We start from the raw sequence: 14,139 nt of genomic DNA, 5'->3' as shown, positions 1-14,139 counted from the left end.
AAATTCACTGAAAAAACAATAGGTTTTAGGGGTCTTATAGTTAGCTGGACATTTCACTCGAACAAAACCATTGAAATTCCTCCGATATAGTTAGTTGTACTAACTACATCTTGCGCGCCCGCAATCCACTGCTGATGATGTCACATATTACATCATTCATGACATGGTCAGTGACATCACTGATGACATCTCAAATGCAACAGCAAGAAGAATAGCAGAATAATAGAGTGTACTCGAGAGAGGGTTTGCCAAGGGAAACCAGAGAATATCTAAAACATATTGAGCTATTTTTTTTAAATACAATACGCAAAAAGTTATTAAAGACAACACAAAATGTAGGGTAACTAAAAGAGTTGAGAGAGTGGTGAGAAACACTGATCACTTTAAGCATAATTACTAAAACAGAAATGAAAATTGATTCAAAAGGTGAGCTACTGTAACAAGGAAAGCTGAGAATCAGGGCTGGATAATAGGTAAATGTGGGAAAGGTTAGAGGCAGTAAGTTGGGGTGAAGTCTGTATAGTGACAGAGAACACAATAAATGGATAAAATGTAGAAACATGTATGAGTGGCACAGACAGTCAACATATAATGTATATATAGTTAAAGCCATGTAAAGCAGACAGACTCCTAATCCACGGAAGGATGGCCCACTGGCCTTATCCTCCGTGACTTCTCCGCAGCCTTTGACATGGTTTATAGAGCAGAGATTTCATCAAATGAATTTTAAGGACAAAAGAAATGATTATGACAACTTCTGTGCAAATGATGACAAAACGTGTGTTAAGTTCCACGTTAATGAAAATGACACAAATATAATTCAGATACTGCATCGTACAAGCATGCAGATGAAAAGGCAGCTTTTGAGACATATTATGTGTTTAATTAATATGAAGATGACTATTAATCATGAAATGGTATTTATTCATGTATATGTGTTAAAAAAATGTAGGAGAAAATTTCACATTATGGATTTATCAATAACAGATTTTATTTGCATGCAATGGATGTGAAGTTAATAAGACTAAAGAAAATATAAATGTGAAGTGTATTCATTTTCAAAGTACAAAATTATCTCATAACGTGTTCACCGAAAATGGCAAAATAAAAGTAGGTGCTACATGAATAAACTTAAATGTGCCTTTGTGCCCTTCTTTATCATGTGTTTTTTATATGTATTAGTTGAATAACACATAAACAACAAAGATTAATATGCATTTTCTTATATGTGTAATGTTGACACTTACACAAAACTTTATGAGTACCCTATACTTACACATTATAATTATGATCAAATTGAAATGTTTATTAATGTACTCTGAAGTTAAAATGCCAGTTTGAAATTAACGTGAGATTCACAATTTAACTTGGATATTGTCATATATTAGGGAACTTTCATATAGACCTCATTTCATTTTCCTTTTCTAGTGAAGTTATGGACTGAATATTCCAAAGCGTATGGGAATATTCAGTAAACTAGCAAACTGTATTGAATTGATAACTGTTTCTTTTGACATCTTCTGGACCGAATACGGTAGTTGCAACAAATATTGTTACATTCTGGAACAGCTGTATGAGAACGGAACTTTTTCAATTTTCCTGTCACCATCTTAAATGTCCTTTTGTTCAATGTGCCCTATACTTACATGACCTAAGGGAGCTGCCTAATCAAATTACTTATTTTTTCTGGATTCAAATTTTCTTTCCTGCTACATTACCCTCATCTCACTTTGGACTGACCAACGGAACTGAGTGGCCTAACAATTTTGGTGATGCCAGGGAGTGTCACCCCGGAAACTTATTGAGTAATAGTACTCAAACTTTGGGAGAGTTGTGCTACAATGCGACTTTGCGACAAGACAATGTGACCTGCTGCCGACCGGTGTCCTGATGCAGAATAAACCTTTTGGGTGAAGGGTTCATGTCATGCTGCTGTGACTCTTATTGTTACAGCGACAGACTAAGACAGATTGCTGTCTTGACAAACTGGAACTGGCTACTTGGAACTTTGCTGAACTTTCCTGAAGAGTCTTTACAAGGCTCACCTGGCTTGCTATTTCTTATTGGCACATACGCTGTATGAGTCTAAGTCTCGGCTGAGGAAGATTTCCCTGTTCATCCATCATATTTTACCTGAATCTCAGAGGCTTGGTATATTTCAATAAATGATTTTACTATTTGAATATTCGGCCTGTATGCTATCTTGTTTGAATGCAAATGTTTTTACTATATTGAATTTCGAAATCCCCCCCTGCTGATTTTGTCTCATCATTCCTTGTGGCAAATTCATTTGGTTTTAGAGTCACCTATAGACATTGGGGAAGTTTTACCTGATAGTAATGAAATTGAGTTGAAGATACTGTTACAGTATACCTAGTCCTCATTGGGTAACTGTCCATCCTCCGAATATCCAAACCCTTTCAGCACAGAACAAGATCCATCGGAGAACCAACTGTGTGTATAAGGTAGCAAGAGGTTAAGAATATAGATAGATAAATAGAAATCACATTTTTATTACATGGGCCCAGTCAACACTATGAAATGGTTGATTTTATCTTGCTCGACCATCTGGTGGACGTTGGTCATTCAGCAACTGTGCTACCTATCTCATCCTTGTTGTAACCAATCCTTAATGATGACTCATTTAGGTTCAAATTTAATAAAGAGATTTCTGGGTTTTAACAGGGCTCCTTATTGTCACTGATACAATGTAATATTAAAGGGAATCCCTCAGCAACATCATTCGATCATTTGGAATTGAATCTATGTCTTATGCTGATGATACTCAGCTCTTCGCTGGACTAGGCCGTCAACTCGACGAAATCCAGCTAGCCCTTCCAGCCTGTCTGTTAGCAATTCGATCTTGGATGAGCCATAATATGCTCAAATAAAATGCTGACAAAAAAGAGTTACTGAATCATAGTCTCGACCATCCATGGAATGTTCACTTTTGGCATAGCAAGTATGGGGTGCCCGCACCACCAGTTGGTTTGTTAATAAAAATTGCTTTAAAATTGATGAAGAACTTTCCTTGGAACCTCATGTTAATTCTGTGGTTTTGGCATGTTCCTTTTAATGTAATATTTTTAGGAAAAGTCTAATGGTAATCTCCCAGCTATATCTAGCAATGGTGGTGGGCACTATCATTCTCTTGAAGCTGGACTATGCCAATGCCTATTCTCTCAGGAATCTCTGCTAAACTACTAGACAGATTACAGCCATTTCAAAATATGGCTGTGAAACTGCTCTCGAACCTGCTTCAACTTGATTATGTTATTGAGGCCAGGTGAAAATTGAACTGGTTACCTGTGGACTAAAGAATCCATTTAAAATCTCTGTGCCTAACTTATTGAGCCTTATATGGCATGGGAGCTTGCGCATCGAAGGCCTGCATCATGAAACATGTCCCAGCTCACTTTCTCTGCTTGGTTTATCCTATATGATCACGAGCACTTGTCACAGGAAAGCTCGCTTAGGAGAGCAACTTTTCTCAGTACTAGTTTCCCAAACATGGAATCAACGTCCTATGACTCTCTGTTCCATTTCAGACCATTTGACCTTTCGAAAAAAAATGGAATCATACCTTTTTGATTAACACTAATGAGATTATGATTTATTTAGTAAAATCAATAATCCACTTTGTTTGTTTATTGGTGGTTATAGTGTGTTTCTTCAAGGGTCATATGCACCAAGATTTATTCATGGAACAGCATCAAGTGATACATACTTGAAAAGAAAACAACAGTGGCAATTCAGACTAGGTGGAGTAGGTGCCAGGGAATTCTCAAATTTAAAGACGTGGAAAAAAGCCAAACACTGAGTAATGGCTGTGTTAAAGCATCTAGCAGAAATAAAGGCAAGAGGTTCTTATATTCCACTAACACTAATGTTTTTGATTCATGAAACAAAAAGCCTTTGTGTTGTCACACCTTAGGTAGACATGTACACTCTGTGTTTGATGTGTCTGTTGTGGACTAGTGCATTGATGAACGTATGTAGTAGAATTATTACATGGAGTATTAGAGCAACAGTTGTGGTTTGCCTACGTTTTCTGTGGTGGAATCAGTACTCTTGGTAGAAAAAAACGCTTGTACACATTCTTCTCATTTGACATCTTGCCTCTTTGTTGAGTTGTGGGGTCAGATGGACTGCAATCCATGATAGGGGTAGTGTCCCTGGTACTGACATCAAACAAAGAAGTTTTATGAATTCATCATCTATTGGGTTTATGATTATTTCTTATCTGTGAGGAAACAGCCTAACCCAAATTAATAGCAGATCAGAACCAACATTGCAGGCCAAGCCAAAGGATTGTGTTGAACAAACTGAGTAGACCTAGAATTTGGGAAAGAAATGTCCATCTAATGTTGATGGTATCCAATTGTATGTAAAAAGATGACACTCAAAAAGGAGAAATTACTTGTGCAAAATAAACAAAAAATGCAACTAAGGGTCTCAGATGATTGACAAGAGTGAAAATTGTTGGTTTTACAGAATGTTTTTGTACAAACCCCGAGATTGATGCGTTCCTCCCAGGTCATCATTGCTTCTCAAGGGAGAATGCAATTGTGCAAGAGGCATAAAGCTTGAAATTGATGAGCAGACATTAGGAAAACATGGCGTTATTGTGAATATGCCATGCATTGTCATGGGTGCAGGAACACAATCTGCAAAATTAAATAGCATACATTAGTGTCAAACATAATCAGGGCTGTTTGTCATTTCTTTAACTCTCATATTTGTATGCTAGCCTTCATTGACTGACACATACCTTAAAAATGGAATAAAGAGAATAAAAGGCAATATTTTTTCAAATCATGCTACAATCTTCCAAGGTGCAGAGTTCTGTTTTGCGCACCCTTGAACTGGCGTTGGGGTGCGCAAACCAGAATTTTGGACTATTTGGACTATTTGCCAACAAGATTATTGCAAGGTTTTACTTAATGAGAACTTTTTGGCAAATACATAGGTACTTGCACACCAACAAATAGCACATGCGCAATTAGTGCACTGGCAAATACTGTCTGATTTGGCCCTGTTTAAGATGTCTAAAGGGGTTAACTCTCAAAATGGAACAAGCCTCTGTGAGCCTAAATGTGATATTGTGTTTATAATCAGGACCTATTTACTTGGCAGCACACTATAGTTTGCTGAAATATATGAGAAAGCAGTTAAAAAAAAAAATAAAGTCATTTTGTTAAATATAACACCTTAATATAACTACTAATATTTGACACAACACATGAAAGCTTTCAATATTGCAATTTTCCTTTAGCTTATTTATCTGGATTATAGAGAACACAGCAGTTTTAAAACTCCAGGAAAAATGATTTTCTACATAGTTTTTTATATGGGCATTCAATCTTTGATTGTGCTTGTGATTGGCTGCACTGCACTTTTTTCAAATAGTCTTCACACAGTATTGCCTATCGTTATTCAAGTTTCTGTTTATTTTAGTAGCTGCAATTATTTGAGCTAAGCCATCTGTAGAATGCATTCCAGGTTAAGTACTACATTCTGATCGTCCAACAGTGATGCAAAGTACCTACCTGCGGACAAAAGAAATCCGACTAGTTTAGAGCCCTTTTAATTCAATATTGGCGCAATCAGAATAGACATGGACGCCAAAGTCTAAGCCATGTCACTAGAGATGGACAGCATAGGGTGACCAGCTCCTTTCACATTCTTACAAACATTGTTTTCAGTCCTGGACTTTCATGTGAGAGGCTAGCGCATTCTGGGTCTTTGAGTCTTGTTTTGCTTCCACTGAATAATAAGACACACACACCTGAATCAAAGATTTGTAGGTGATAGGCTCAGGACAAGATACAGTATTGAAATGATCTGGGGTGAGATAGGCACCCCAGAACAAAATCTCGCCAATGTAGGCACCACTGTTCCCTTGCAAGTCCTCTGTCAGACATATAATATTCATCTGCCACTTTGTAGACTGTTAATGGTCACCATTCCCCTATTCAGTTCCATACAAGCATTGGATTGGAGGTGGAAGGATACACCCAAGCATCCAACAGTACTATGTGAGAAATTGATACTCCAAGCCAAGTCAAGTAGTGATTGACAAAGTCTATGGAGGATGGCTGAAACAGATTGGTTGATGAAAGCCACTGGTTAAAAGCAGAAAACCAAAATCCTCCTATGCATATATTGGTTGCAAAAGGTCAGTATGACAGCTGCTTTGTAAAAATCCAGGCATAAAAAAAGAGTATTTTAAGTTCTTTTGTGAACAAAACAAAAAGACCCTTTAGCAGATTATAATTGTTTTATTGTTCATGGCTTAAGCTAAGTTATACACAATATTTTTACAATATTGTATGCATTTGAAAAGAAGTCCAGGTTCCAGAATTTCAAACTTTCCTCCTGTATTGAATGAAATAGTTTTTCCATCAAATTGGAAAACGTAAAAATAAGCAACCCATTGTATGCAGACAACTTGGTCTTAATAGATATGATGCCAATTAGGGATCAGGGACTGTTGAACAAATTACTAGCGGCTAAATATTGTGACTATTCATTTGTATAAAATTAAAGTCATGGCCACTTATAATAAGTTACAAAAATTTATTTGTACATTAACTATATTAAAATTCAACAAGTTAAGGAATGACCATACAATTACACTAGGGTATTCTCCAATGTACACAAAGCACATACTTTATCTAATATACGACAGCGCAGCTTAGAGGTAGTTAAAGGATTTATATACATTCATGACCAGTGAACGGGGGATGATCACTACACTACACAGTAGTGCATATTATATTCTGCTTAATGTTTAATCTTAAATTTGAATCTACTTTGTACCAGATGAAGCCAAAGTCTGCTGAATCTAAACTTGGCAAATTGCGATGGGTGCTAAAGCAGGTCTAGCTAAAAGCATCTAAAGGCTAGGTGTCATTTTTGCCTCTCAACTAACATTGCACTGCAAAAACACTCTCTGGCCTCTTCTTTCTCCTATCACATGAACGTTTTGAGGTCTAAATTGCCTTTAATGCTCACTAACTGTAAACATAAGCAGTAAGGGTACTCATAGGGTCAAGACTGGACTATGCTAACTCATTGCACCTGGAAGTCCCTAAATATCTCCATCAAAAGTATCTGTTCATACAAAATAATGCTGCCCGCTTAGTTCTTGCGCTTCCACAGAGCAATCATGCTAGCCCATTGTTGCAAAAATTGCACTTGCTACCAGTTCCATAGCAGATTCAGTTCAAGATATGTTGTTCAATTCGTAAGGCACTTTACAGGGATGGACCTGAATTCATTATCAACTAACTTCATAAAAAGGTATCAAGTTGGGTACTGAGAATTTCCTTTAAACAGTTCAAAGATTTAGAAAACAAATAATGAGAGGAGGAATCATCTACTGTTACAGCAGACAGACTTTGGAATTCCTTACCCGCATATCTATGAGCCGAGTCTTCTATTCAGTCATTTCATTCCCACCTTAAAACCTGACTTTTTTGACAGGTAGTCCATTAAGCAAAAGTAGTAAATAGTCTCATTTGGATACTCTAACAAAAAATAAAGAATTGTTTGTCCAAAAAATAGGTAGGTTTAATTGCGCTCTTATATCTGATTGACCAGCACTTTTTTTAATCATATTTAATGCTGTGTGTTAAACACGGCACAGGTTCTCCAAAAACCACAATCAATGCTAACATCTGTCACAGTTCCAAAACGACGAAAATGTAAAGGCCTTACAATTACTTGTCTTGCTATTACCAACTAATCTCTGATAAGTTATGTGACGTGAGTAAAGGAAATTACTGAACAAAAAAATCACTGGAGAGATGTACTTTAGAATAGAGCTGGTACAATTTAGCCAGATTGCCTTGTTTGAAGCCAAAGCTCACTGATAGGCGGGTACTTAATTTGTAAAAAGATAAGTTCCGGTGCCCAATTTGTCTTCTTAGAGGCCAGAAACTGCTGCCGACTATTGTCCGGATTGCCAAATACTAAGGCTGTGTAGTCTTGATTCCACTTCATTCCTCTTTGTTCCACCACCGGACACTCTCTGACACTTCATCACACTCTTGCAGTCCTATATCATCCCTCCTTTCTCCCTTTTTTAAGTTTTTCTCTTCCTTTTCCTTTCCTCCTTTTGTGTTTTTCTTTCTTGCTCTGGGTTAGTCTTTTTTATTTTATTTTTATTTCTGGAAAGGTGTTTACAATAAAACACGATATGCCAATATTCCATCAAATATACAGTGATTATGAAAACTAACTGCCTGTCCCCAAAAATGATTGGTGGTGGTCTCCAACTACAACAATAAGCTCAAAACATACAATGCTGTTCCGGAAAAAGTGGCTTCTTGTGTTTTTGCCTCTCCTACATGTCATTGCTCCAATTTGAAGGTGCAGTCAGACATTCTCAAAAAGGGCGACCCAGTCGAATTTTGTGGATTGCACAAAGAAACAACTTATCACATCCTTTGCCCTTACCCCTACTTGTATAAAGTGCTTAGTTTGTAAAAAGCATAAGTCAAAGACCTAAAGGTTTTCTTAGGAGCTTGTCAGTGATGCTGCCAAATGCTGAGGTTGCTGAATATCAATCTCATTTAGTCTTGATTCTCTCTCATGTCTCTTTATTCCAATACCCTACACTTCCTGTCTCTTCATCTTACTCATGAGGGTTATATCTTATCCCTGATTTCGCCCTCCGTCAATCATTTTACATCATCCTTCATTCTTTCTTTTCTGAGTTCCTCTCTCTGGTAATGGGTCAAACTCTAAAGATGAAAAATAAGTCCCTGTCCCAAAAATAAGTGCTGGTACCTACCACCCTCAGCCACTGGCACAAATTATGGCCAGGCCAGCTTGTCACAGTGCTCAAAGCCGGGAAGCAGAAGCAACAAAGTATGCCTTTTTCTCTTGCTGAACTTTACATTTGAATAGTGTTGCAGGAAAAACTTCCACCACATCTCCAGTTTTATAAATGTGAATTTTAAAGATTTTAATGGAGCAAAAACAAAACACTGTGGACTGAGAGCCATACATGTTTAATGCGCCATTGAGGATCATTTATGGTGCTGTTGAGTTTACTATACGATGGCAAAGGCATTAGTTATGTGTGAAGTCAGATATAGACCAGAATCTACCCAATCACAGTGTAGATTACATTAGCCTACTTTTGTAGTTCTTAATGAATATGTATCCTTTCGGGAAAAAACCAATTTGATTCCACCCCTTCCTTGTGATTGTCTTTGCTGTGAAGAACACTCTTCCTCTGTCCCTGTAATACTAGAATGGCTGAAGATGTCCCTTTTGACATCTTCTTTGATTCTGAGAGGCTGGTAAAAAATTGCCTTGTATACTTCTGATGTGAGTAACCCCTGTTACTGTACATATCTGAATTCCAAGACATGCATTCTTTACTGCATGGGGAATTAACCGGGTGCATTAAAAATCGCAACTCTTCAGTTTTCCCCAGGTGACCACAGTCCTTCCTTAATTTCCCATCTTGCAGGTGGAGGGAGGGCAACCCATAAGAGGCTATATTTTTTCTCATCTGGTAATTTCCGGCTTTGGGATATCAGATTTTACCAGGTACGATAAGTATTAACACACCCACCCCAATCCAAGCCATTTGTTATAAGCCCTTTACACTACTATTCACCACACAGAAACCCTACGGATGAATACCTATGCTTTATAAAAGAACAATCCAATGTAATTTACAGCAACTGCATCTTTGTTCCTTTTTATTGGGACTCCTATTTCATACTGCTAATTGTATGGCAATATTAGCTGAAAATGCTATGAGCGTCTTTAAGCAGTGATGTTTGCTCACCTTTGCACCCACAACACTCAAAGGTGAGTTAGCAAAAGTGGATCTCTGAGCTATAATACCTTCTCGTTCCACACTGAAAAGCTCACTAGCCATTCATGAATGGAAAGATAAAAACAAGCCCATTAGGGCAGAGGAGCATCATCCCACTAAACAAAAATGTCCCAGAGATGAAAAATAAATTGGTAATAAAGTTTATTTATTACCATTTTATTTTTCACTACTCCATCCTAAGCAGAGTGTCAGGGTGGGGTGGGGTGGGGCCATTGCTGCTGAGTGGCAGCAACAGGAAGAAGTGGTGGGCTGGGCACTTAAGTTTAAAGTGTGCATATCACTTTATCCAGCTGTCTTGTGAGAGCTAGCCATACATGCGTACTTTAAACCTCTCCAACCCAGCTGTCTTAGAGAGCTGTGTGGAAAGCACGCACAGGCCTCCAGTGCTTTTGTGAGAACAGGGAGAGCCCGCTCCATCCAATCTTGGTGCTTCTCTCATGCTGGTTAACAGCAGGGGAGAAGCGTCTGGACTGGTTAGAGCAGATAGCTGGGGCCCGCACTGGATGAGAGAAGAACAGCAGGACCAGAGCGAGGTAGGTGAGTTTAATTTTACATTTAATTTATTTAATGTGCACCAAATCGCCGACATGCTCTACCATCCACGTTTTAAAGTTAAACATGTGAACTTTAGAACGATATTTAAATTCATGTCAACAATTTAGTCAATGTTAATTGCATGCATGCACTGGCCCTTTTCCCGCCACACCACTTTCAGCAATTGGCAGCCGCCACTGCAAAAGTGATGTATACAATGAGCAGGAAAACCATCATATTTTGACTGCTGGTCATCACAGGTGACTGTTAGGTGGGAATACAGCTGGCAGTAATAGCACTGGCAGTCAACCCCTGAGCACCAACAAGTGTCGTCACAGACCAGCTCTTTTGAAGTGTCCCTCTGATTTTACCCCTGCCCAAGTAGACCCACATCATGCATGGTATTCTCACAATGTTACAAAGCTGGGAAGGTGGTGTTTGGCAGGCTATCATGAGGCATTATAAAGTGTAATGTTGTTGCCTTGTCTGTACCCCACCACTCATGTCTGACTCAATCAATCAATCAATCAATCAAAGACATTTATAGAGCGCACTACCTACCCGTAGGGTCTCAAGGCGCTTGGGGGGGGGGGGGGTGCCGCTACTGCTCGAACAGCCAGGTCTTGAGCTTCTTCCTGAAGGAGAGGTGGTCTTGGGTCAGGCGCAGGTCGGCCGGGAGGGAGTTCCAGGTCTTGGCGGCCAGGTAGGAGAAGGACCTTCCTCCTGTAGTGGTTCTACGGATGCGTGGGACGGCGGCGAGGGCGTGGCTGGCAGATCGGAGGTGGCGTTTGGGAGCGTAGAAGTTGATGCGGTTGTTGAGGTAGCTCGGGCCTTGATCGTGGAGAGCTTTGTGTGCGTGGGTAAGGAGACGGAAGGTGATTCTCTTGTTGACCGGGAGCCAGTGCAGGTCTCTAAGGTGTCCGGAGATGTGGCTGTGTCGTGGGATGTCGAGGATGAGTCTGGCTGAGGCGTTCTGGATGCGCTGGAGTCTCTTCTGGATCTTGGCGGTGGTTCCGGCGTAGAGTGCGTTGCCATAGTCCAGTCGGCTGGTGACGAGGGCCTGGGTGACGGTCTTCCTGGTCTCCGTGGGGATCCACCAGAAGATCTTCCGAAGCATGCGCAGGATGTTGAAGCACGACGAGGAGACGGCGTTGATTTGCCTGGTCATGGAGAGGGAGGAGTCCAGGATGAAGCCCAGGTTGCGTGCGTGGTTCGTCGGTTTGGGTGCGGTGCCCAGGGCGGGGGGCCACCAGGAGTCGTCCCAGGCGGAGGGCGAGGAGCCCAGGATGAGGACCTCCGTCTTGTCTGAGTTCAGTTTCAGGCGGCTCGTCGTCATCCACTCGGCTACCTCTTTCATCCCTTCGTGCAGGTTGGCTCTGGCGGTGGCGGGGTCGTTGGTCAGGGAGAGGATCAGCTGGGTGTCGTCGGCGTAGGAGATTATGTTGAGGTTGTGTTGGCGTGCGATGGCCGCGAGGGGGCTCATGTAGACGTTGAAGAGAGTAGGGCTCAGCGAGGATCCTTGAGGGACGCCGCAGATGACTTCGGTGGCCTCTGACTTGTACGGTGGTAGGCGGACTCTCTGTGTTCTTCCGTCGAGGAAGGAGACGATCCATTCCAGTGCCTTCTCCTGGATTCCGACGTTGCTGAGGCGCTGCACTAGGGTGCGGTGGCAGACCGTGTCGAAATCCGCGGAGAGGTCTAGGAGGATGAGGGCCGCTGTTTCTCCGTTGTCCATCAGGGCTCGGATGTCGTCGGTGGCGGCGATGAGGGCGGTCTCGGTGCTGTGGTTGGCACGGAATCCGGACTGCGATGGGTCGAGGGATCCATTCGTCTCGAGGAAGGCGGCCAGCTGTTTGTTGACGGTCTTCTCGATGACTTTGGCTGGAAACGGGAGTAGAGAGATGGGGCGGTAATTCTTGAGTTCAGTGGGGTCTGCTGTAGGTTTCTTGAGTAGAGCGCTGAGTTCGGCGTACTTCCAGCTCTCGGGGAAGGTGGCGGTGTCGAATGAGGTGTTGATAATGTCCCGCAGGTGGGGTGCGATGACAGCGTCGGTTTTGTTGAAGGCGTGGTGAGGGCAGGGGTCGGTCGGAGATCCGGAGTGGACGGAGTTCATCATGCGGACGGTGTCTTCGGTGTTGACCGGGGTCCAGGCGCGGAGGGTGGTGGTGGGCGGCTTTGCTGCGGTCGTGGCGTGCGCCGGTTGAGTGCTGAAGCTGTTGTGTATGTCCGCGATCTTGTTGTGGAAGTAGGAGGCGAGGGAGTTGCAGAGGTCTTGCGATGGGGTGATGTCGTTGTTTCCGGCGTTGGGGTTGGAGAGCTCTTTCACGATGTTGAAGAGTTCCTTGCAGTTGTGTGCGTTGTTGTCCAGTCGGTTCTTGAAAGCCGTTTTCTTGGCGGTGCGGATCAGTTGGTGGTGTTTCCGGGTGGCGAGCTTGAGGGTGGTCCTGTTGTCCGGCGTGGGTTCCTTTCTCCAGGCTTTCTCGAGGGCTCGGCAGTTCTTCTTGGAGCTCTTGAGTTCGTCGGTGAACCATGGGGCTCTCTTACTGCGGGGTCTGCTGGGCGGGATCCTCAGAGGGGCGAGTTCGTCTGCGCATTTGCTGATCCACTTCGAGAGGTTGTCGGCGGCCTGGCTGGGGTTCGCTGAGCTGGTCGGAGGGTGCTGGCTCAGGGAAGCGGTGAGCTGGTCGGCTGTGATCTTGTTCCAGCTTCTTCGGGCAGCCTGTTGCTGGTGGTGGTGGGTCGTCGTTCTTCTGAAGGTGAAGTGGATGCATCTGTGGTCCGTCCAGTGGAGTTCTGTGGCGTGGCTGAAGGCGATGTCTTTGCTGGATGAGAAGATGGCGTCGAGTGTGTGTCCGGCGAGGTGGGTGGGGGTGGACACCAGCTGCTTGAGTCCAAGGTTGGCGAGGTTGTCGAGCAGGGTGCTGGTGTTGCAGTCGTTGTTGTTCTCCAGGTGGAAGTTGAAGTCTCCCAGGAGGATGTAGTCGGCGGAGGGGAGGGCGTGCGGGCTGACGAAGTCGGCGATGTCCTCGCTGAATTGAGTGCGTGGTCCCGGAGGTCGGTAGATCAGGGTGCCTCTGAGGGTGGTCTTCGGGTCGGTGTGGATCTGGAAATGTAGGTGTTCGGCGTAGGGTGGGGTGTTGTCGGTGCTGGTCGTGATGCGGATGGTGTTCCTGTGGATGATGGCGATGCCACCTCCCACCTGGTTGGCGTTGCGGTCCCTCCGGGTGATCTTGTAGCCTTCTGGGATGGCGATGGCGATGTCGGGCGCTGAGGAGGCGTTCATCCAGGTCTCCGTGATGAAGGCAACGTCAGGGGCTGTGGTGTCTAGGAGGTTCCAGAGTTCGATGGCGTGTCTGTGGACGGAGCGGGTGTTGAGCAGGATGCACTTGAGGTGGTTGCTGCTGGTGTTCGGCTTGGCAGGTGCTGGTGTCGGGCAGGTCCGGATGCAGGTGAACTTGCAGGTGTTGCAGCTGAAGGGTCCGTGGACGCGTCGTGGGGTGGCTCGGTAGCATCCCGGGACTCGGCCGGTGTTGAGTGCGATGAGGGTTGCGGCGGTGTACGTCAGGCGGGTCGGTCGGGGTCTGCGAGGGCCAGGGGTCCTGGTACTGGGCGCGGTCCAGGCGCGGACGGGCGCAGACGGGCTTACCTTTGGCGCGCCTTCGGCGCACAATCGGCGCGCCCGCTGCGCGTGACCGCTGCGCGTTCGCACGGTCGCCATATATGGCGAAGTGCGCGGGGGGCGG

The 14,139-nt window shown here is 43.4% G+C and overlaps 1 protein-coding gene across 9 annotated transcripts in view; it reads right to left on the bottom strand.

The window, feature by feature from the left end:
* The window catches only part of CIITA (class II major histocompatibility complex transactivator), a 473,615-nt gene that overhangs the window by 213,244 nt on the left and 246,232 nt on the right, over window positions 1-14,139 (bottom strand). For all 9 annotated transcript variants that reach the window (XM_085632115.1, XM_085632119.1, XM_085632121.1 and 6 more), the window contains one exon: window positions 4,512-4,667. In XM_085632115.1, the coding sequence (XP_085488241.1) occupies window positions 4,512-4,667 (156 nt within the window). The remainder of the gene's footprint in view (window positions 1-4,511; window positions 4,668-14,139) is intronic.

Source organism: Triturus cristatus, chromosome 10 (genome assembly GCF_964204655.1).
Source record: "Triturus cristatus chromosome 10, aTriCri1.1, whole genome shotgun sequence".
In the NCBI taxonomy this organism is placed as follows: Eukaryota; Metazoa; Chordata; class Amphibia; order Caudata; family Salamandridae; genus Triturus; species Triturus cristatus.
This window is presented reverse-complemented; position numbering and strand designations above follow the sequence as displayed.